Source organism: Polypterus senegalus, chromosome 2 (genome assembly GCF_016835505.1).
Source record: "Polypterus senegalus isolate Bchr_013 chromosome 2, ASM1683550v1, whole genome shotgun sequence".
Lineage (NCBI taxonomy): Eukaryota > Metazoa > Chordata > Cladistia > Polypteriformes > Polypteridae > Polypterus > Polypterus senegalus.
In genome coordinates this window covers 134,202,824-134,226,605 of record NC_053155.1, presented here as the reverse complement: position 1 = coordinate 134,226,605, position 23,782 = coordinate 134,202,824, and the positions used below count along the sequence as shown (strand labels likewise).

General features: G+C 43.1%; 1 protein-coding gene across 1 annotated transcript in view; it reads right to left on the bottom strand.

The window, feature by feature from the left end:
- LOC120523388 (transmembrane protein 255B) overlaps positions 1-23,782 on the bottom strand; it is a 208,394-nt gene that overhangs the window by 144,375 nt on the left and 40,237 nt on the right. Inside the window, exon 3 of the mRNA XM_039744663.1 lies at positions 13,429-13,491. Within this exon, the coding sequence (XP_039600597.1) occupies positions 13,429-13,491 (63 nt within the window). The remainder of the gene's footprint in view (positions 1-13,428; positions 13,492-23,782) is intronic.

Genomic DNA, 23,782 nt, shown 5'->3' with positions numbered 1-23,782 from the left:
GGACACTATACAAATCGTGAATAAAAACTGAATGCAATGATGTGGAGGTGCCAACTTCTAATATTTTATTCAGAATAGAACATAAATCACGGAACAAAAGTTTAAACTGAGAAAATGTATCATTTTAAGGGAAAAATATGTTGATTCAGAATTTCATGGTGTCAACAAATCCCAAAAAGTTGGGACAAGGCCATTTTCACCACTGTGTGGCATCTCCCCTTCTTCTTACAACACTCAACAGACGTCTGGGGACCGAGGAGACCAGTTTCTCAAGTTTAGAAATAGGAATGCTCTCCCATTCTTGTCTAATACAGGCCTCTAACTGTTCAATCGTCTTGGGCCTTCTTTGTCGCACCTTCCTCTTTATGATCGCCAAATGTTCTCTATAGGTGAAAGATCTGGACTGCAGACTGGCCATTTCAGTACCCGGATCCTTCTCCTACGCAGCCATGATGTTGTGATTGATGCAGTTGAAAAATGCAGGGTCTTCCCTGAAAGAGATGACGTCTGGATGGGAGCATATGTTGTTCTAGAATCTGAATATATTTTTCTGCATTGATGGTGCCTTTCCAGACATGCAAGCTGCCCATGCCATACCCCATACCATCAGAGATGCAGGCTTCTGAACTGAGCGTTGATAACAACTTGGGTTGTCCTTGTCCTCTTTGGTCCGGATGACATGGCGTCCCAGATTTCCAAAAAGAACTTTGAATCGTGACTCGTCTGACCACAGAACAGTCTTCCATTTTGCCACACTCCATTTTAAATGATCCCTGGCCCAGTGACAACGCCTGAGCTTGTGGATCTTGCTTAGAAATGGCTTCTTCTTTGCACTGTAGAGTTTCAGCTGGCAACGGCGGATGGCACGGTGGATTGTGTTCACTGACAATGGTTTCTGGAAGTATTCCTGAGCCCATTCTGTGATTTCCTTTACAGTAGCATTCCTGTTTGTGGTGCAGTGTCGTTTAAGGGCCCGGAGATCACGGGCATCCAGTATGGTTTTATGGCCTTGACCCTTACGCACAGAGATTGTTCCAGATTCTCTGAATCTTGGATGATGTTATGCACAGTTGATGATGATAGATGCAAAGTCTTTGCAATTTTTCGCTGGGTAACACCTTTCTGATATTGCTCCACTATCTTTCTGCAACATTGTGGGAATTGGTGATCCTCTACCCATCTTGTCTTCTGAGAGACACTGCCACTCTGAGAAGCTCTTTTTATACCCAATCATGTTGCCAATTGACCTAATTAGTGTTTATTGGTCTTCCAGCTCTTCGTTATGCTCAAATTTACTTTTTCCAATATTGCTACTTGTCCCAACTTTTTTGGGATTTGTTGACACTGTGAAATTTTGAATCAACATATTTTTCCTTTAAAATGATACATTTACTCGGATTAAACGTTTGATCTGTCATCTACGTTCTATTACAAATAAAATATTGACATTTGCCATCTCCACATCATTGCATTCAGTTTTTATTCACAATTTGTTTAGTGTCCCAACTTTTTGGAATCCGGTTTGTATATATATATATATATATATATATATATATATATATATCATATATATATATATATATTGCACAAGTGCATGGGGAGCAGTTTAAAGACTCAGAACTCATCGCAACAACCCATGCCGAGGGACAGCAGCGGCGCACTAATCTTTCTCTTTTTAATCAAATCAGCCAGAACAAGGACTCGCCACCATAATAAAGCACGATGTAAATAAAAGACACCATACTTCAGGATTCCCATTTGCCTCCAGTTACGAGATGATGACGTCTATCTCCCATCATCCATCTCACCATTTCTGTTCAATTTCCTGTCCCCCTGTATAAATGTTCCCTCATTTGATTGTTATTTTGTCCATTGTGACCATTTGTTATGTTGTGGAGACATTACTCGCTTTTTGTTGTAGTAAACCGGGGCGAAAACCCAAAAAGTTATATTGTCTCATTCGCTTCCTTCACAATATATATATAGTGGCAAATGTCCAGGGACCTTGCCCCACCGGGACACCGGATGTACAGACTTACCAGAAGGAAAGGGCTGCCCTATTGTGGCCCAGAGGAGGTATCGTCCCTCTCGTGGACCGTCCAGGCATCCCGGCTGGGTAGGCCCAGCCATCTGGCACAATATAAATATATATACACATCTAACGGCCAAAATTGTAACTATGTACAGTAATCCCTCCGCGATTGCGGGGGTTGCTTTCCAGACCCACCCGCGATAGGTGAAAATCCGCGAAGTAGAAACCATATGTTTGTATGGTAACATTATTAGAGCCATCTAAACGTGAAATAACACCCTTTAGTCAAAAGTTTAAACTGTGCTCCTGTCAGGGATGCCAGGGGCCATGACCCGGCCGGGACGCCAGGAGGGACCGGAAGAGGGTCAGAGCCCTGCCTGGACCACGTGGGGTTTGCCTTCCGGGTTGCTTTGGGGGCCACGGGTCAAGGGCATGGAAGCCCTTCCCTGTAGGAGCCCGTGGTCACCGCCAGGAGGCGCCCCAATGCCTTGGGGACTTGTTTCCCCAGCACTCCTGCCACACCAGGAAGTGCTGGGGGGAAGATTTATGACGGCGCCCGGAGAGCAGCCGGGAGGACAGCCGGCACTTCCGCACGCTGGGGCGTGGCCAACGAAGGTATGCCGGGAACACCAGGTGCTCATCCGGGTCAGCTATAAAAGGGGCCGCCTCCCTTCATTCAGGGCTGGAGTCGGGTGGAAGGAGGACGAAGCAGTGGAGAGTGGAGGCGGCCCGAAGAAAGGCATTGTGGCCAGGACTTTGTGTGATTAGGGGTTTGTGCACTGAACTGGGTCTTTGTGACCATTATTTGGGGGTCTTTGTGACCGTTATTAGTTGTAAATATTGTATTAAATAAACGTGTGGTGGTTTTACAACAACATGTCCGCCTGTCTGTGCCCGGGTGCCGTTCACAGCTCCATGACAAGACAGAGATGGCAGTTCTTTCTCACAATTAAAAGAATGCAAACATATCTTTTCTTCAAAGGAGTGCGTGCGTCAGGAGCAGAGAATGTCAAAGAGAGAGAGCGCAAGATAAGAAAAGCAAACAATCAAAAAATCAATACGTGTTTTTAAGTATGCCGAAGCACCGCAATAAAGCGGCATTTTGTAGAGGAGCGTCTATATCCTCTGTGCAAACAGCCTCTGTGCAAACAGCCCCTCCGTCAGGCGCAGAGAATGTCAGAGAGGGTGAGAGACCAAGAAAAGCAAACATTTAAGCAGCGCGCAGGAAGCATATCATTGAGGAGTTTTAGTTAATATGTAATACGTGCTCTGATTGGGTAACTTCTAAGCCATACGCCAATAGCATCCCTTGTATGAAATCAACTGGGCAAACAAACTAAGGAAGCATGTACCATAAATTAAAAGACCCATTGTCCGCAGAAATCCGTGAACCAGCGAAAAATCTGTGATATATATTTAGATATGCTTACATTTAAAATCCACGATAGAGTGAAGCCCCGAAAGTCGAAGCGCGATATAGCGAGGGATTACTGTAGTACTATGCTTCATGTACTGTCGTACCACTCTACAAATGATTGGTAAGGAGACAGTTCGCTGGATTGTAACCAAAGACTTGACCACAGCGCAGAAGCAAGAATGCATTATTTACTGCCAGGATCTTCTTTTAATTAGACAAGATGAATGATTTTTGGAAAAATATCATTACCAGTAATGAAAGATTGTGTTTCACCTACAATCTGGCCACCAAAAAACAGTGTACAGAGTGAGTGTGGCAAAACTCTCCAAAACCAAAGAAACTGCGATTTAAAAAATCGTGAGTGAAGACGGTGTTAATTGTTTTTTCAGTGCAGAAGGTGTAATTTATCAAGAATTGAATTAAAGCAGAAAATAAAGGCAGAATTCTATGTGGATGTTTTGGAGTAGCTACTGAATAGAATTCAACAAGTTAGAACAGTCAAATTCCAATCCAGTGAGTGGTTCCTTCTTCACGATAACGCGCCATCTCATAACACTGCAATTGCAAAGAAGTTTCTGGCGAACAGGAATGTTGCTGTTCTTCACCGCCCACCTTACTCGCAAGATCTTGCACCTGCTGACTACTTTCTCTTCCTCAAGTCAAAATTTCCCTTAAAAGGGCAGCATTTTCAAACAGTGGAAGAAATTCAGCATGCAGTGACAAGAGAGTTTAACAGCGGTACTGTAATGGGAATAGAGGGTGCTCACACTAACAGTTCTCTCTTTAAACCTGAATCAACGAGAAGCCACCAGGACAAGGCAACTGACCAGACAGTACCAACCCAGCCCAGCCCTGTGCTCCCAGTTGGAACTATATTAAACCCCAATGGTCCCTAGAGGAGGTCATCAATATTGTTTATGTACATATTAACTTATCTTATCCTTCTCTAGTTCTCTGGCAATATCTCGGCAAGTGCTTCTCACACTGTGGCCTGCAGGTGGTCACAGAATAAGTTGTTTGATTTGAAAATTCTAGGACCTGAACGTGATAGTCTTGATGGACATGAAGACCTTAATTTCCTAGTAGGCTAGAACATCTACCCTTCAGTCTCCTTTCTTTGCGGTGTCCCTTGTTTTCCTGTCCGTGGTTCCAGCACTTTTTTGCGGTGTAAGTGCCCTTTAGCAGAGCATACAAAAGTGAGTTAATGTGTTTAAATCCAGGACAAGAGTTTTCTTATACCAGGACTTACTCAAGGCTACACCCATAGAATGTTCATTATAATTCTATTTTCCTTTAAATTTAATTGATTGGGAGGGGAATAGGGCTGTAGGATCTTTGCTTTGGCTTAGTGGGGCTTAGAAGAAAGTAGTTTCAGAAGCACTGATGTAGCATATACTGAGTTTTTGGAGTAAATACCTTGCGTCGTATTAAATAATACACAAGAGGAGACAGAGTTTGGAGGTTCAGCATGGTCAGTACATTTTCAGTGTAAGCAGCTACTGAATACTAACATTAATGTGTCTCTTCTTTAATTTATTGGCTTTTAGCAAATATTCCTTGCCTCCCCTTTCATTATCAGTAAAGCATTCAGTGACTGTTGCTTAAGCATTTGTTGTAAAAGGTTTACCAAATGAGTGCCTGTTAATTACGAATATATTCTAGGCTTTTTCCACGTAAGGAGACAGATGGTTCAAAGGTAAAGTTGTTATACTCAGGTGCTATTTATTCCTTAAAACTCTTTTTTGGTCACTTTGGCAATATTCTCGAATCATTGATGTTACAAGAGTCCACTGTTTTACACTACATATTATAAGTAAAGCAAATCAGGTAGAACATCTCAGTACAAGATGTAATGTAGCGATATGTATAACAGAGTCTGCCAGAGAAATAACACAAGAAAATATCTAAAAACTCAAAAACCTTCAGATAAAAAACTACCTGCTGCTACATGATAATATTAAGAAAAGATGTCATGGATATCAGTAAAGTTTTTTTTTGTGATGCCCAAGAAGAAGATAGGAATTAGACCCAACTGTATTACTATTGTCTGCTATTTTAGCCTGGTCTAAAGTTCATATGGACTAAACTCACTATTCTGACTTTTGCTCTGTTGCTGTGTTGTATACAAGTATACAAGAAATAACCAGAAATGAGAGATAAATAAAAGGACAAACATAAAATTTGAAATGCACATGATGGGAAAAAATATTTCAGTCTCTCTGGGCCTGCCTAAAGTGGTTCACGTTCTTATCTAACTTGTGGAGTTTCTTGTCCACTTGCCCGTAACAATACCACATACTGGATCAGCTCTACATTTTATGCCTTCTCTCTTTCTCTCTATCAGAGATCCTGCTCCTGGTCTGTCTTCTGCCCACCAACTGAACATTTGTTCCAACACCAGACTCTCCATTTAACATCAAACTCCTCAGCTATTTTTGGAGCTGGGACAGCTGTACTTCTACTCCAAGGAAACCAGACTAGAAGTCTCTGACAGCCCTTAGTGTAACTGAACCTTTAAGCTCTAGGACGTTTAGCTGCTTGTCTTCAAAAATTAACATGATCTCCACCCTGCTAGACTGTGCTGCCATTTGGCAGAATGCATGCTTTCCCTCCACCTTCTGACCATTTATAACTTCACACTAGGTGAGCGTAAGGTGTCCCTGCCAAGAGCTGGGTTATCTGCTCCTTACCATCCTGAAAAAAAGCTTTGCTTGCTTCTCACTGGGTGTCCACTCCCTCTTCCTTCTGTAGGTTCCACAACAAATTTTCCGTCGGGGGCACCTATAACATATAGTAGGCCTACCATCCCGTAGTGCAGTGCCTTCTGTTCTTTTTCTTGTAGGGTCTTGCCATTGTCCCATGTCACCTTTTACTGTCTTCATTCCCTTGTCCACCAGATTACCATCTATATATATGTATAGCTTCTCGCAGCGGAGAAGTAGTGTGTTAAAGAAGTAATGAAAAAGAAAAAGAAACATCTTGAAAATAACGTAAAATGATTGTCAATGTAATTGTTTTGTCACTGTTATGAGTGTTGCTGTCATATATATATATATATATATATAATATACATACACACACACATTATATATACAGTATATATATCTATATCTATATATATATATATCTATATATATCTACTGTATATCTCTCTCTATATATATACACATACATACTGTACATACATACACACACACACATTATATATATATATTGTCAGGGATGCCAGGGGCAAGGACCCGGCCGGGACACCGTAAGGGACCGGAAGAGGGTCAAAGCCCACCCTGGATCATGCGGGGGCTGCCGTCCTGGTTACTCTGGGGGCCACGGGTTGAGGGCATGGAAGCCCTACCCTGTAGGGGCCTGTGGTCACCGCCAGGAGGCGCCCCAATGCCTTGGGGACCTGTTGCCCCAGCACTTCCGCTACACCAGGAAGTGCTGGGGGGAAGATTTTGGAAGACACCCGGAGAGCTGCCGGGAGGACAGCCGGCACTTCTGCCACGCTGGGGCGTGGCCAAGGGAGGAATGCCGGGAACACCTGGCGCTCATCCAGGAACCAATTCATTCAGGGCTGGAGTCGGGAGGAGGAAGGACGAAGCACAGAGGAGGTGTGGAGGCGGCCCGAAGAAAGGCATTTGTGGCCAGGACTGAGTATTTGGGGGGTTTTTGTGCACGTGACTGGGTCTTAGTGACCATTGGCTGGGGTCTGTGTAACCAGTTAAATTATTGTAAATATTGTAAAATAAAACGTGTGGTGGTTGAAACAACATGTCCGCCTGTCTGTGTCCGGGTCGAGTCTACAATATCTATATCTATCTATCTATCTGTATATCTATATATCTATATATACATATATGTATATATACACATACACACACACATTATATATATATTGTTACGCATGCGCGAGTAGGAGGCCACGGACGGATCTTAAAGCGCTTTGAAAGACGTTCGCCGCCAGGGACTGGCTGGGTACTAACCTTTCTCCTTTGTCTTCCAGAAAAAGAGAGGCTCCGCCATCATAGCCTGCCCGCAGTACGTTCACTTCCGCCCTTCCTCCGCCATCTTTCCTGACGTCAGCAGTCCCATCCTCCCTCACGGTTCCTTCCCAGCATTCCTCCACTTCCGGCTCCTCCTCTATAAAATGGCCGCCGACGCTTCTGAAGGGCGTCGCGCATATGAACTATTTTGTTTATATTTTGACCTGTTTTCTTTTTGCAATATTGTGGATTGTCTGCAATATACGGGGCTGGAAAACCCCAAACCTTGATATTGTCTATTGCTTCATCTTTTACAATATCTATCTATCTATCTATCTATCTATATATATATATATTGTGGAAGAGTGCCGGCTTCCGAGGCCGGTCCGCACCCCCCAGGCCGACAGGAGGAGCTCTCCGACAGCGGGATCGTGCCCCGAGGTCCAGCAGGGCCTTATGGACTCTGTGGTGTTTATACACAGCCCTGCTGGATACCTTGGGCCACCAGGAGTCGCTGTGGGGGACTTATGGGCTCTGTTGTGCCTTATGACCCGGGAGTACGTCACGGTCACGTGACAGGAAGGTATGGCGTGCTCCCGGGTTGAAGTAATAGACTGATTGCCCTGACCGGAAGGAATAACAGACTGCTGGGACAGGAACACCTCCGGGTCGGGGCCTATAAAAGGACGGTGCCTCAGTCCAGACACTGAGCTGTGCTGGGTGGGAGAGGAGCAAAGTGTCTGGGCGAGGAGGAGAGGTTATTGTGCGTGTTTAAAGAGATTTGTGAGGAGTGTGGTAGGTGCTTGGTGCACTGGAAGAAAATAAAAGATTCTTGGACTATTACCTGGTCTCCGGAGTTGTACCTGAGGGTTCGAGGGTGCACTACTGCCCCTACTGCCACACTGGCGTAGCCGGCAGGATTCTCTGGCCGTCTGTTGGCAGAGGACCTGCATAAAAAACAAATTTCGTGTGGGCAGACAACCCTCGGTCGATTCCCCATTTTACACGGAGGTGCACAACACCACCTGCTGCCAAGGAAGCGGCAACAGTGCGTGCTATCCCGCTCTACAGGGCCATGGGAAAGAAAACGGAAAAAAGAAGGTCAGTCCCAGCCGCCTGCAGGGCATGACGGACGCCGCGATGTCCTGGACCCTCCTGACCGGGGCGAGGAAGACAAAGCGCTGATACGGGCCAAACAAGCCCGGGCCGCGAAGGACCCGGGACACGGACAAATGCCGAGCGCATCGTACTCCTTAGACGGTCCGGGGGTGCCGCATTCCGTTACGGAGGCGGCTGCAGGTAAACCGCCCGGCGTCCCGTCTTTGTTTTTATCCTGTTTTGCAGACGTCTGCCGGGAGGATTGCAGCGGCGTCTTGGATGACGGCCTCATGCCTCGGCAAAATGGCCGCGGCTCCCAGAAGGCAAGTCGCGGTGAAAGACGGCTAGAGACAGCCGCGGTTGGCGACAACAGACTGGTCACCCGCGGGGGATGTCGGGACGGTGGAGGAAACCCGAGTCCGCCCGGCGAGGCCGGTCGTCCCCTAACGGGTCCGAGCCTCCTCGAAGGGAGGAAGGCGGGCGCCGCCCGAAACAAAAGCCACCGACAAAGAGGGACGGGTTGTGGCTGACGAGTCTGCCGCGGTAAAGGAGAAGGCAGATCGCAGCCGGCTTGTAGTAGCCAGCCGTCCCTCTGAGGACTCCAACTCCCAGGAGCCTTTGCGCGACCCAGCGGAACACGTGCCTGGAGGCGACGTGCTCATTGGTTCCCGGCGGAAGGTAAGCACAGCGAAGCGAAAATGCAGCCGGCCGTAGTAACTAACTGTTTGGACTTACGGGTCTCGAGAAATACCTCGAGCCCCTGCACCGTTCTTGCAGGGTGTCAAGACCTAAAGAACGAGTGGAGGAACTAGGAGCGACGGCAGCAGCACCTGTAAAGGCGCTGAAGGATTTCGTGCAGCGGCTGCGCCGGGAAGCTCCGGAGATGATCGATGCGGGACTACAGGTGAGTCCCTCCTGTGTCGTAGAGAGTAAGGGGACACAGTGCGATCGGGCACCGCGGAGAATGAGTAGCGCGTGCCAAAGCACTGTGTGCCCGACAAGAGACTGGGGCACGATGACCGAATGGTCGGGGACTGGAGCAAACAGCCCGGGGCATGCGCGTGGCGTGGCTTTCCGGGGCAGTACGGCTCACCAGGACCCGACCGGTCTTAAGTGCGGGGTAGCGCCGCTGGTAGGAGTGCCGGGGGATGCGCCGCTCGTGCCGGTGCAGCTGAATAGTGCTGTTCATCGGTGCGGGACGGTGCAAATGACGCCGACTCCCAGTAAGCGGAAGGTAATGGGTGTGCAGACAGCACAGAGGCTCTCCTCTTCCCATGGAGGGCCTCAGGCTGGCGCAAGCCCACATTAGCGGGAGATCCCCAAAAGGAATGGTGGGTCTCCCAACAGGATGGAAAGAAGGCTTGAGGGCGCCAGGCGCCATGATGACTTCCCTGGCAGGTGAAGGGCGGAGACGACGCTGACGGAGTTCCCGAGATGTTTTTGGTCCCGCAGAGGGAACAGCCAGGAGGGCTCCGTCGGTGCTATAATTGCGGCGACCGGGCCACGAGGCGCTATTGTCCCGGGGAGACAGGAAGTACACCGTCCCTCCAAGGTTCGCCGAGGACAGGGACAACGCATTCAAGGCCGGATGACGCGTCCTCCTGGAGGAGGACGTCCTCTCGGGCCGGACGCTCCGCCCCAGAAGTCGTCACTAAGGGGGGGGAACTGTGGAAGACTGCCGGCTTCCGAGGCGTCCGCACCCCAGGCCGACAGGAGGAGCTCTCCGACAGCGGGATCGTGCCCGAGGTCCAGCAGGGCCTTATGGACTCTGTGGTGTTTATACACAGCCCTGCTGGATACCTTGAGGCGCCACCAGGAGTCGCTGTGGGGGGACTTATGGGCTCTGTTGTGCCTTATGACCCGGGAGTACGTCACGGTCACGTGACAGGAAGGTATGGCGTGCTCCCGGGTTGAAGTAATAGACTGATTGCCCTGACCGGAAGGAATAACAGACTGCTGGGACAGGAACACCTCGGTCGGGGCCTATAAAGGGCGGTGCCTCAGTCCAGACACTGAGCTGTGCTGGGTGGGAGAGGAGCAAAGTGTCTGGGCGAGGAGGAGAGGTTATTGTGCGTGTTTAAAGAGATTTGTGAGGAGTGTGGTAGGTGCTTGGTGCACTGGAAGAAAATAAAAGATTCTTGGACTATTACCTGGTCTCGGAGTTGTACCTGAGGGTTCGAGGGTGCACTACTGCCCCTACTGCCACTATATATATATATATATATATATATATATATATCTATATATCTATATATATATATATCTATATATCTATATATATATATATATATATACATACACATACACACACAGATTATATCTATATCTATATATATATATCTATATATATATATATATATATATATATATATATATAAAGCAAAATATCCACGCTTCGCAGCGACAAAGTACTGCCTTAAAAGTATTTTTAAAGAAGAAAATTAAACCTTTTTAAACTGAGTGAAAATATACCAATGTGAGTTCGGCCCTCCGATTGTAATATGACCAAGCTGTGCGCTGAGCTTACTCTTGAGCATGCAACGTACAGTTGACCATGTGAACAGTAAAACTTGTTTCAAATCTCACAGCTTGGATTGCTGCTGTCATAATCGGTTTGAGTTTCATGGTTTGTTTCAATTACGACAGTATTTGTAGGACTTGTGTTGAAGTGACATTCGGCATCTGTCAAGCGTTGTAAGTATACAACCGGTTTCATCAATAACTTCACATCCAGCTTTTCAGAGTTTAAACATTCATAAATATCAAAGTGTCCACTACTGAGATCGTCACCTGTGAATCTAAGATGTTTAAGAGGCATTGGCGGTTGTCCAAAGGTGTAAAATATTTGGCCATTTCGGTACACTTGAAAGCGACAACCGAACAATTCAGCGGCAGCCATCAACTCACATGCAGATGCATAGGTGAAGGGCTTAAGCATTTCACTCTTGTAGTGCTCCTGTGTAGTATAATTATCTCCTGTACCGTCATCAGTCCACACCTTGAACCTGTCCCAGTCATTCAATACATAAGACAGAATGTTCCTCTGGATATCAAGAGTGAGCCTGATATGGCCGTGCAATATGTTACAAAGAGAAGGAAAAGGGTAGGTGCCATCTCCAGACATGGAAACCACTCGGTAAGTGACAGTTCTTTGATCGATGGTGATCACCTCAATAGACATGTTAATGCAGGTACGGTTGGAATGATAAAGGAAATGGGTACCTGAACAATGTAAAGTAAGTCTAAAATACCTACACAATAACTATAATGTGGGCGGCACGGTGGCGCAGTGGTAGCGCTGCTGCCTCGCAGTTAGGAGACCCGGGTTCGCTTCCCGGGTCCTCCCTGCGTGGAGTTTGCATGTTCTCCCTGTGTCTGCGTGGGTTTCCTCCCTGTGTCTGCGTGGGTTTCCTCCGGGCACTCCGGTTTCCTCCCACAATCCAAAGACATGCAGGTTAGGTGGATTGGCGATTCTAAATTGGCCCTAGTGTGTGCTTGGTGTGTGGGTGTGTTTGTGTGTGTCCTGCGGTGGGTTGGCACCCTGCCCAGGATTGGTTCCTGCCTTGTGCCCTGGGATTGGCTCCAGCAGACCCCCGTGACCCTGTATTTGGATTCAGCGGGTTAGAAAATGGATGGATGGATGGATAACTATAATCGTAATAAATAACCAATAAAATAGCGGAGAAGCCGTGGATTAAATAAAAAGGCTGTAGTTATCAGCAGGGAAACATGAACCCCATGGCAAAGCAAGGAAGGGAATGTAGAGACTGGAGTGACGGGCGGCCTTATATAGGCAGGCAGACAACGTGGGTGGCGTGGGGATGGGGGACCCAATGGCGCCTCACACGATGACTGAGCTGCAGGCTATGGCGTATATATATACGTAAGTAGGATTCAGTTAGCGTTGGGAACCCGCGTACCAAATTTCTTGAAGATGGGCCCATAAGTAACAAAGACTGTTGAAAAGTTCAATATGGCGGCGACAGTGGCATCATACCACGAAATAAGTACCAAATTTCAGCCTTCTACCTACACGGGAAGTTGGAGAATTAGTGACGTTGGAAAGTTCAATATGGTGGCTGACAGTGGCGTCATACCACCGAAATAAGTATGTACATTGGTTTCGGTTAGCGCAGGGAAGCCGCCTACCAAATTTCGTGAAGATGGGTCCATGAATAAGAAAGTTCAACATGGCGGATGTTGTTGACCGTTATGACCTTTATGTGTAGAATTTCGAAATGAAGCCTGCTTAACTTTTGTAAGTAAGCTGTAAGGAATGAGCCTGCCAAATTTCAGCCTTCTACCTACACGGGAAGTTGGAGAATTAGTGACGTTTGGAAAATTCAATATGGCGGCCAACAGTGGCGTCATACCACCGAAATAAGTAAGTACATCGGTTTCGGTTAGTGCAGGGAAGCCGCCTACCAAATTTCGTGAAGATGGGGCCATAAATAAGAAAGTTCAACATGGCGGACATTGTCGACCGTTATCGACCGTTATGACCGTTACGTGTAGAATTTCGAAATGAAACCTGCTTAACTTTTGTAAGTAAGCTGTAAGGAATAAGCCTGCCAAATTTCAGCCTTCTACCTACACGGTAAGTTGGGGAATTAGTGATGACTCAGTGAGTGAGTGAGTGAGTGAGTGAGTGAGTGAGTGAGGGCTTTGCCTTTTATTAGTATAGATATATATATATATATATATATATATATATATATATATATATATATATATATATATATATATATATATAGTATATATATATATATATATATATATATAAAATGGATTTAATTTTCTCATATATGCTGTACTTAATAGAAATAATATCTATGAGGCATTTGAGGCCTAAACATTTCTTCAGATGAATTAATGGACACAGCTTGACACTTCTAACTTACCATTGGTCTCCTGTTCTCAACTAGATTTATGCCAACAACTCCAAGAAATGATCCAAAGCTGAGCTGGAAACAAAGAAAACAGAGAAAGAACTAAATATTTTTATGATGACCAAAAATTTGTGGTGATTAATTACAAAAGCAAAAGAAAAAAAAAACAAGGTGCAGTGACAAGTTCAATATTCTCTAGCAGTGTATTCATTTCAAGTTAATGCATTTACAGTCTCGACATTAATCAAAATGTAGGATTTCTGTTTGTTTATTGATGCAAATTTTGGAACTCATCAAAAACACACATAATCAAATGAAATGTATAATAGAAAGAAGTCAAAGTTCTGTTAGTAACTATTAGTATAATTTATTTCTTTTACCACAAAATCCCAGGACAGAGACACAAGTCAGAGAACAGCATGACCAGTTGTCATATATAAGCAGCTAAAATCACAAAACGTGAAATAACACTGGGCTGCCATTTTACTACTTACAGCATTACATACATTACATGCAGCACTTACAGCATACTCTACAGCATTTGTAGAGGCTTATTTTACACAATTTTTAATATTCTGTGTTTTCGTTTTTTTTTACCATTTATAAAAGAACTGTCTATTTATTTAGAAATGTAGAGTAAGAGACTGACAGCTAGAAAAAAACAAAGATATACACGTTGTGGCCACTTTATTAGGTAGCTCAAATAGTTCACACTCCCAGACAGTCAATCGTGTAATTACACCTCAAAATATGACTGTAAATTTAAAAAGCAATTTGAAAATTACTAAAAGGAACAGAAGCTGATGCAATACAAAACGATCATAATGCCTTTTGGGAAGTCTGAACACACACAGTGCAGCACTCTGCCGTTAGTCTAGTTAAAACCAAGGTCAAATGAACATGGAAAACTCCACTGCAAGATGGCACTATTGTTGAATGACATGCTGTAGTGAGATTGTTTTGGCCAGCGGTAGTGATGTACTGCTCCCTGAGCTGGTACAATTATAATATGTGCTGCTGATCTACTGTAGAGTGGTAGCAAAGTGAGAAAAAAATTAAGAAATGATCCACCCCACGAGTGACCAACACTACTTTCCTACTAGACCGCAACAAGTACAGATGCAAAACAGCGGAAGCAAATGTTAAGTTAAATGAGAAATATTATTATGCAGTAAATAAGAAAGTGTACAGAACAAACAAACTCCTAGTATACATAGTACCATGCTGCAGAACTTCCACCCACCCACACAAATCACAAAACAAAACACTCAACAAAATACACCACTAATACACAAATAACAATTGTGAGAAAAGAATTAACAGAAACAAGAGTCCTTTACATCTCTACAGATATGAATGATCCTTGACAATCTGTTATTGTGAAGGATGTGCCGAGCCATACCTAATGTCCTGGGAAACTTTTATCATGCACAGTTCCTTACGCTGGTCCGTAATGTCCTCTCTCGAATAATTTCACCACGCCCAGAAGCAAAGGAAAAGGATTCTTCCTGAAATGAGCCCGGGTTCAAATGACTTCTTTCAGCAGGTAGTGTAGTTTTCCCTCTTGCTTTTTGGAGTCTGACTTTGCCTTCTGATCTGGCACTCTCTTCCATTCTTCTCTTTCTTCCGTCACAGCTTTTTACGTATGGCCGGCTCCTCCCCTTACTGTTTATTTGGCACTCTGAGCCAGGTGCTCCCTTTCTCATGAACCAATTCCATGATTCCACCATTATCAGGACTAGGAGAAGGCACAAACTACCAATGACACTCTGAACATATACATGAAAACTCTTGGTTGTCCTATTGATTCACCATGATATTATTGCCATTATTAACAGCCACATTTAACAAACATGGAAATGCAAATGAGTTTACTCTCCACATACAACAATCATCAGAGAAGACTGTGGGCTTCAGTGGCAGAGGTTTGGTAACCTGTGGAAGTGTGGCCTGTGCAGCTTTAAAATGTAAGTGGAGTAGTAGCAGCGGCTTCTGTCAAGCTACTGCTCCTTCATGAGACTGACGGACATAATTCTAAATCACAAAATTTCCCTGTGGCAGTGTGACAACATCTTTTTTCACTTTTCCTTGTTGGGTCTCGTTGGGTCATTGCAGGCAGCCAGTAAATTCTAACTACAGGTTAATAAGTGCAGTGCAACGCAGATAAATGTGAGTGGACACTGGAGACACATTTTTATGGAAGGTGTAAATGTGATCCTCCTAAATTATACATTCTATATATGTAACAAACATTAAAAGGGTTTTTGAGATTTTGGATACTGATAAACAACTTAACTTGACACTCTTGCTGTAACTTGACTTTTAGTGATTTAAGTATTTTGCTGCTATTAAGGGATAAGGATAAATAATCATGAATCTTGTGTAGATGTGAATGCGGACTGGAGAAGGTGGCAACATTCAAGGGGCTCCAAATCAATCAGGAACAAGCAGGATGCACTGAGGAAGGCCAACGGCTGCCTTGCACTGTAGTGTCAGATCAGACAAGAATGGCCCAAAGCCTTTTTGAAAACCCCAGTATTGAAGGCCCCACACAAGCTCATTGACTTTGCCATGGAGTTCTTTTAAATACCAAACAGCAACGGGGCAGTGCTGACAAATTACTTTCAATATCTGCAAATGTGTTGTGCCCTGCAGAACTGTGCAATTGAATGGCAGGTGACAGTGTGAATTTCCATGGGATGTTCAACCTTCCCAATCCTGTTTATGGCAGGCTTCAAAGTTGTTGTCATCAATGCAAGGCAGATGGTGGGAGGGGTAAAGTTCCTATCAGGGCAAACACTGCCCCTATACAAACTTATATGGTTGATATCTTAACCAACCTGCAGACAGCACCATGCACACCTAGGCTGCTGAAGAAGCTAGATGAGCTGGAGTCATGGGCAAAAATGAAGATTAAGCCCACCAAGACACTGAGCTTATCCATCAGGAAAGGAATCAGGAAGTGATAGGATCCTGTTGCTGGTTGAGCAGCCTGCCCAAAGTCTGGGAAGAAAATATACCATATTCACATGGCCTGGCTAGAACAGACCAAAGTCAGCCATCCGGAAAGTGTAAGGTGTGATGTTTGCACTGTACCATCAAGTGATATTGCCTATGAAATTATGAGAAATCTCCCTAACAACAACAAACAGGATGGATGAGAAATCTAACTAATTTATCTGGAAATAATTAGGACTGCCGTCTGAAACAGGGATGTTTGGGAGGAATGCCTTGCAGCTACTACTCAGATCCCTCAGCCTGGGGTATAAGTAGGAAAACACCAAGCTATTCATGGAGCTGAAGGAGTCTAATGAGCAGCTCATCAGGGCCACAAATGCTCAAGCATATACTGGCTATAAGTGGAAGGCCCAAGTGATGGTTGACCAGTCTGTTATCAGGCTAAAACATCTGGAAGTTTTAGGCAGGTAACAAACAGGACACACTGGACTGAGATGAGAAAAGGCTCACCTGGTCTGGCTAAGGGAAAGCAAAAAGGATAAGAAGGACCTGGGGCCTCATGTATAACGCCTTGCGTAGAACACACACTATAACATGGCGTAAGCACAAAAAAGCGGGAATGTGCGTAAGCACAGAAAAATCCAGATGCATAAATCTGTGCGTTTGCCAACTTCCACGTTCTTCCGCTACATAAATCCCAATCAGTGTGAAAAGTAACGCACATGCACGCGCCTGCTGTCCCGCCCCAGCTCCTCCCAGAATTACACCTCTTTGAATAGGCAAATCAATATAAATAGCCCTTAAGCTCAGCCTTCTGTGAAAATACAATGGGAAAAGCATGAGGGAAAATAGAAGAATTTCATAGAATACCAAGTGGAGGCAAGGAAAAACGTACTATTTGTTGGTTTAAAAAGTGGTATAAACAACAAAAGGAAGTTGATCGAGTGACATAGACCAGGGGTACTCAAGAGTTTTTGAATGCCGGTCCACATTCAGTTCACCACCAACCATCGGGGTCCGCTATAGCCAGATTTACTGTGTAGGTCTGTAGGACTGTAGGTGTAGGTCTGTAGGAGGCTAGTAATAGATTCAACGCAAATGATAAAATTTTTACAAAAGACCAAGACATGCACAAAACATGGAAAACAATTAAAAAAACTCACATGACTACTTGCAATTAACACACCAATTACAACAGTTGGTACGTAAATGATTGTCACTCAGTGTGAAGTGTGAAACTGTTGTTTCTATTTAATAATGGCAGCATAGTTCGGTGAGTAACCAGTCAATTCTCATTGCATTCCTGAGGTTCTGGTTGGTAATTATACTTTGATGTTTTCGTCTTGATAGTGTTCATAGTAGAGAACGCACACTCACAAGAATATGTTGAACCAAATATAGTGAGCACGGAAATCGCCAGTTTCTTTGCAGCAGGATACTGAGAATCTGGAACAAACTTTGATCAAAGAATTGTTATGTCGACTTCGTTCAATTTTGCTTTCAAAACGTGAGAAGCTTGCAAATCAGCTGCTTCCATTTGCAACAGTGACAGGTTTGAGTTCAGAAAAATTGAGGCAGCCACAGATGTCCATTCACCGTCAGGCTGGACAATGAAAGGATCAGCAATAAACAAAAACACAGGCTTCAGTTTTCTGAAATCCTTAAAACGTTCATCAAACTCATCATTCAAATGATGTAGAAATGTGGAAATCAACTGAAAACATGCCTGTTGATCAGCTGTCATGCAGCTCTTCAGGTTTGGGAAATGCAGCATCTTGCCACCTTCCAAGTCACTGATGAAAATTCTCAGTTTTGTTTCAAAGGCACAACGTTTTTCTTGCAATTCGACAACGGTTTTGTCTGCACCCTGAAGTGACAAATTCAGTGTATTTATATGTCCCATAATATCAGCAAATCAACAAAAAATGCCAGCAGTGCGACCTTGTCACTGTATTGAATAAACGTTAAACATTCTGCAGCTTTCTTTGTATTCAAGGACTGCAGGAAGTCAGCTACATCTTCACGGAGATTACAGAACCTTTCCAACACACGGCCCTTGCTTAACTGACGTCATTGTGAAGCAGCAAATCTCCAAATTCTGCAGACATCTCTTCAAGAAAAGAACGAAACAGACGATGCTGCAGAGACAAATGACATCGTAAAAAAATAAAAATCAATGAAGCTGATGACACCACACTGCGTATACTAGATCAACTGGAAATAATTCAAATAAACAGAAAACAGGTCCGCCTAATCACCGAATAATACCAAAAACGCACGAAGGCCGAATCTACTGATACATGTTACATTAGCTTTCCAGTAGCAGCTCAGACAAAAAGTGAACAGACCAACTGAAAAATTTATAGACCAAACGGCTTGTAAAAAAGACCAAAAAAATGCCAGTATTCGGACATTTGACTTGCACAGAAGACAGTCACGGTCCGCCAAAAACGTGTTGGCGGTCCGGATTGTGGACCACGGTCCACCGTTTGAGAACCCCTAACATAGAGTGTCGGAGAAACTCGAAAGCTCAAGTTCACAAAGTCACACAGTGCCCAAAATAAAAAGAAGTTGTCAGTGAAAAGGCAAGTCGTAGCCCACCATCTGAGTGTCATATGAAAACTTATTAGGGTAGAGAGAAAAAAAAATAGGCACACAGTGGGAAAAAAGCATGAAATGTCAACTTTAATCTCGAAATTTCCACTTTAATCACATAGTTTATTTTGTCATTAAAGTAGAACATCATAAACTTCCATCTCAAATCCCATCGCAACTAAAGTACCATACTAAATGCTTTGTTTTGTATTTAATCTTCTATGTGCTCTGTGTGTGTGAATCACTATGTGCTTCTGGGCTTTCTCTTCCTCCGACAGGACACAGAATCCATTACATTCGTAATATTACAGCTCTCTGAATAATTAAAATACTGAGATGTATACGTGATATCATTTTCATGATGAAAGGAGTTAAATCATGTTATTAAACATGGGAACACGGTGGCACAGTGATTGTTCATGTCTCATGCAAGATGCTTGCTGCGCCATGCGTGACCTTCGATGAAATAATTTATTGTAGCAGTACCGTCTCTTTCAAACATACTAACCCCTAATTCCTATCCTTAAATACCCAATCGCCACACAATCAGCTCTGTAATAGACGTTAATCCATCTGTAAGCTTAGAACACCAATTCTTTAAAACTTCTAAGGAACATTTAAATATCTTCGTAGTACGTGTTTAATTATTCTATCCGTCCAGTGTCGCGCCAGCACAAGCAAGAATACAGCGCGAGGCAGGAACAATCTATGAACGGAGGGCAAGATCCTAGCTAGCGCTGCGGCACTGTGTCCTAGCATGTTTAATTATTAGCAATATAGATTATTTAAATGAAGGTAAAGTTTTATCTGTATAATATAATAAACATATTTTGCTGCATTTCATCTTAAAAATTATATCGTCATCATATGTAAATACGCACTTTATAAAGTGGTTCAGGTTGTGAAATATTATAACTGTTTCACATGTTTACAGTTAGGTAATTATACTTATAAGTACAAACAGTTCTACAAGGAGCACTTGATGGACTGATTGAGTACGTTTATAGTTCTTGGAATGAAACTGTTTCTGAACTGCAAGGTCCGTACAGGAAAGGCTTTGAAATGTTTGCCGTATGAGTGCAGTTCAATAGGCAGCATGGCTGAGGCAGCGTGTGCTTGATGCTGTATCCCAATAATTCTCTTTCCGATCAGCTGCTGTACAGCTGTGATTCCCCACTCAGATACAGTGATATAAATACTCTGAGTGGTGCAGTGAGAGTAATATGGAAAAAGATGATCCGCTGTGGCAACCCCTAATGGGAGCAGCTGAACAAAGAAGAACAAGGTGCAGTGAGAGTAACAACGCACAAGCAGCTATTGTATTTAGAATAGTTTGACAATTCCGTGAACCATTATATTGTTACTGATTAATTACAATCAGCTGCATTAAACTAATAAACAATATGCAGTTAATTTCAGTGTATTTATAAAGCCGTGTCAGGGATGTGGATCTGAAAGAGAAAGGGAAACCACACAGGAACAGTAGCACTGCTTTGATGCTGGGTGCCGCCAGTCTGCAAAACCAAGCGGAGAAGTTGCGTATGCCAGGGTATGAGGTACCATGGAAATGTGTGTGGCTTTAGTTTAGGTTTTATGCATAGTGATTTGAGCGTGGAAACGGTCATACGCAACATTTTTGTGCGTACGCAGCCCCCTAGTCATGTTAGAGGAGACAAAAATGGAGGAGGAGCAGCTCTATCACAAGGGTACCAAGCTGGACAACATGGGAATCTAATTCTAACAGGCTAAATAACTGGTCTGACCTGTGGAAACACAGCCTCGGCTCTGCTTTCTAATAACAGCCACCTATGACACCTTATCTTGTCCATGCAATTTACACCAGTAGTTTGGTACAGAAAAAAGCTGCTTCCTTTGTGATGTCCCATAATCAAGAATTCTTAGCTGTTTTGTCGTGTCTTGCAGTATTCTGACTTCTAGCCCGCTGTCTGTCTCAATTTTGGTTCTTCCCTTTTTGTATTTTCATCTTCTGTACTTTAATTGTTTATTTTGATAGCTCAAGTCTCATTTTTCTTTCAAGACTATTATAGTATCATAAGAACATAGGAGGTTTGACAAATGAGAGTAGTACATCTACCTTATTTAATTAGCTATCAGCTAAGTGGTTTTTAAAAGTTCTCATGGTTTCCATTTCAGCTTTATGACTTGATAGTTTGTTCCAGATTCCCACAATTCTTTGCAAGAAGGAATGCTTACTGGCTTTGGTTTTAATGGCATTTCCCCATTTCTAATAGTATCCTTGAATACTATATCAATGCCTTTCAGAATTTCAAAGACGTGGATTAGGTCTCTACGCAGACTCCTCCTCTCTTGACTAACGAGTTTTAACTCCCTGAGCCTGTGAGAGTAGACATGTCCTTTAGGCCTCCTCTGCACAGCTTCAAGTGTTGCTTTGTTATTTTTGTAGGTTGGTGACCAGAAATGCACATGATTCAGATGCAGCCTCACTAATGCATTATATGATTACAGCATTAGATTCCTTGATGTTTTATAATATAACCTAATATTTTATTTCCCTTTTTGTTTCTGCACATTTCCTGGACAACTGGAGTATTGTGTCAATGTAAATCCTTTACAGAGGCTGCTTCCTTCTGTAGATTACCATTACTCATCTTGTGTTTGTCATTAATGTTCCTTTCACTTGCATGTAGCACTTTGAAAGTAAACAATGATGTTCGTTAGCATTAAAAATTAGTATAAATACCTAAAAGAGCAGATTTATACCAAAGCTGACTCCTGACAACATTGTGGTGAAATGACATATCTAAGAAGAAACAAGATATCCGTCTAACATAGCATCTCACTGCTCGGGTTTCCTGGGATGTGAAGCAATCATCGAGATTGATGCTTTCAGCCTTCACTTGATGTTTCCCTGTCATGTAACCCATGTTATCTGAGGCTACTGTATAAGGGAAAAATGATGAGAGTGCATGGGGGAGCAGGGAAAGGATTTCAGGTATGAGGATTTGGAAAGTATGGGGAATTTTATTATTTTGCTGAGTTATTTTTTATTATATAGAATTATATTACTATTATTATTTTTCCAGAATATCATTATTTAGCAACTCCCCCTGATTGAGGATGTCATCCTAAACTCAGTATGGAACATATCCTCTTAGTGATTTTATTATTACCAATCAAAGGAGAAAATTTGAAATGCTTTTAAAAGGGTATATTCTACCTTTATTCCTGTTTCTAATAATCCAACCTCCATTTTGAATCCGGTCCCAAGCCTAGATACATGGGGAGAGCTGGCATTGAAACAAAAACCTCTGTTGGAAAAGTCAAATGAAAAAAATAACAACCCCTTATAAAATTGGGAATAAATACGCAAGAAGAACAAGAAGACTCCTGTTTTTAAGAGAAGTTAAAAACAGTACTGTATATACTCATGCATAAGTCAAGTCTTGAAAACCAAAAAATCAATCATAAAATCAGACCCCGATTTATACACCCATTCAAAAATGTGACACTTATTTATTTATTTTTTTAAATCTTCTCGCTTTTTCCAATCTCGCATTAGTTTTTCAGACCCATTGAATTTGGCAGTGCAGTTACAAATTTCTTTCACTACTTCCAACGACGTTTAATTTAAAACCAGCTTCAGATTTTCTTCTGATTGAAGCTCCATCATAGATAAGGGATGCTGTTACGATAAATGTGTATGAGGGTGTGAGATACAAAAAACACAAATCAGAGCAAACGCTGCTTCGGGATACTTCGGGTATTACCGTGTGGTCACATAGGCAAAATGCTTAGAAAAAGCAGTGCGCTTTGTGGTTACTCTCTCAGGTGGGTGCTAGCATATCATAATATCTTGGATCAATAGTGTGAGTTTTCCGTATTCAACTTATACTACCGACATCATAAAATACCAGAAATTATATGGTAAAATCAAGTCCCGACTTATCCATGGGAGGAATTATCCTCGAGTATATATGGTAATGATTAATACAAATGTAAATTACATCCTATGCAAATAACTAACAGAACAAAAGAAAACACAAAGGCAGATGTGTTCACGGACTGGTTACTTGAACCTAATCCAGCCATCAAGGTGTGCAGCTTGGCAACACTAACTACGCAACAAGGGTGCCAAGGAAGCTAAATCCTTAAAGGGTATTTTTTATTTCTTTTCATTATTTTCTTTCTTTACAGTGTCAATTTTTGTTTCCAAATTGTCCAATATTTACCATGCTATCATTTTGTTTTCTGGTGGACGCCACCATTTTGTGCTACTATTGCCTGGATGTGATGGCCAGTCGCTATAGGTATGGTTCCAGAAGGTAAGTGAAAATATGGCGTAAAAGTTGTTCACTATTAGCATCATTTCAGTTTGTAGATAAAGTTCTTCTCTTTAATTCCAATTTATGATTAATATCACTTGTTCTTCTGACTTAAATTTCTGGTCAGTGTTTGGGCTTCAACGACAGCTATTCTGACTTTCTGGTTACAACATGAGTCATGCACTCAACCAGCTGAGATGGAGTACCATCTTGCTATTTGCCCTTTGCCTTGGACTTCATCTTTTATTAACCAAGCAATTATTTCCAAGATTCTATATCTCGGAGCCAAGCCAGAAGTCACAAAATTGGGTTTGCTAAGTATTTTATTGTAATACAACAAGTGTGTATGTCACGTGGGGATAACCTGGCGTATTTATGTTTGTTTTTTAAGATTTTTATCATCATCATGACTTTCACGCTGCTCTTCCATGTGTTGTTATTTAAACCATTGTTTACTAATGGGCACCTTAGTGGATACAACATGAAGGAATTGCAGCCTTTCGGAGCAT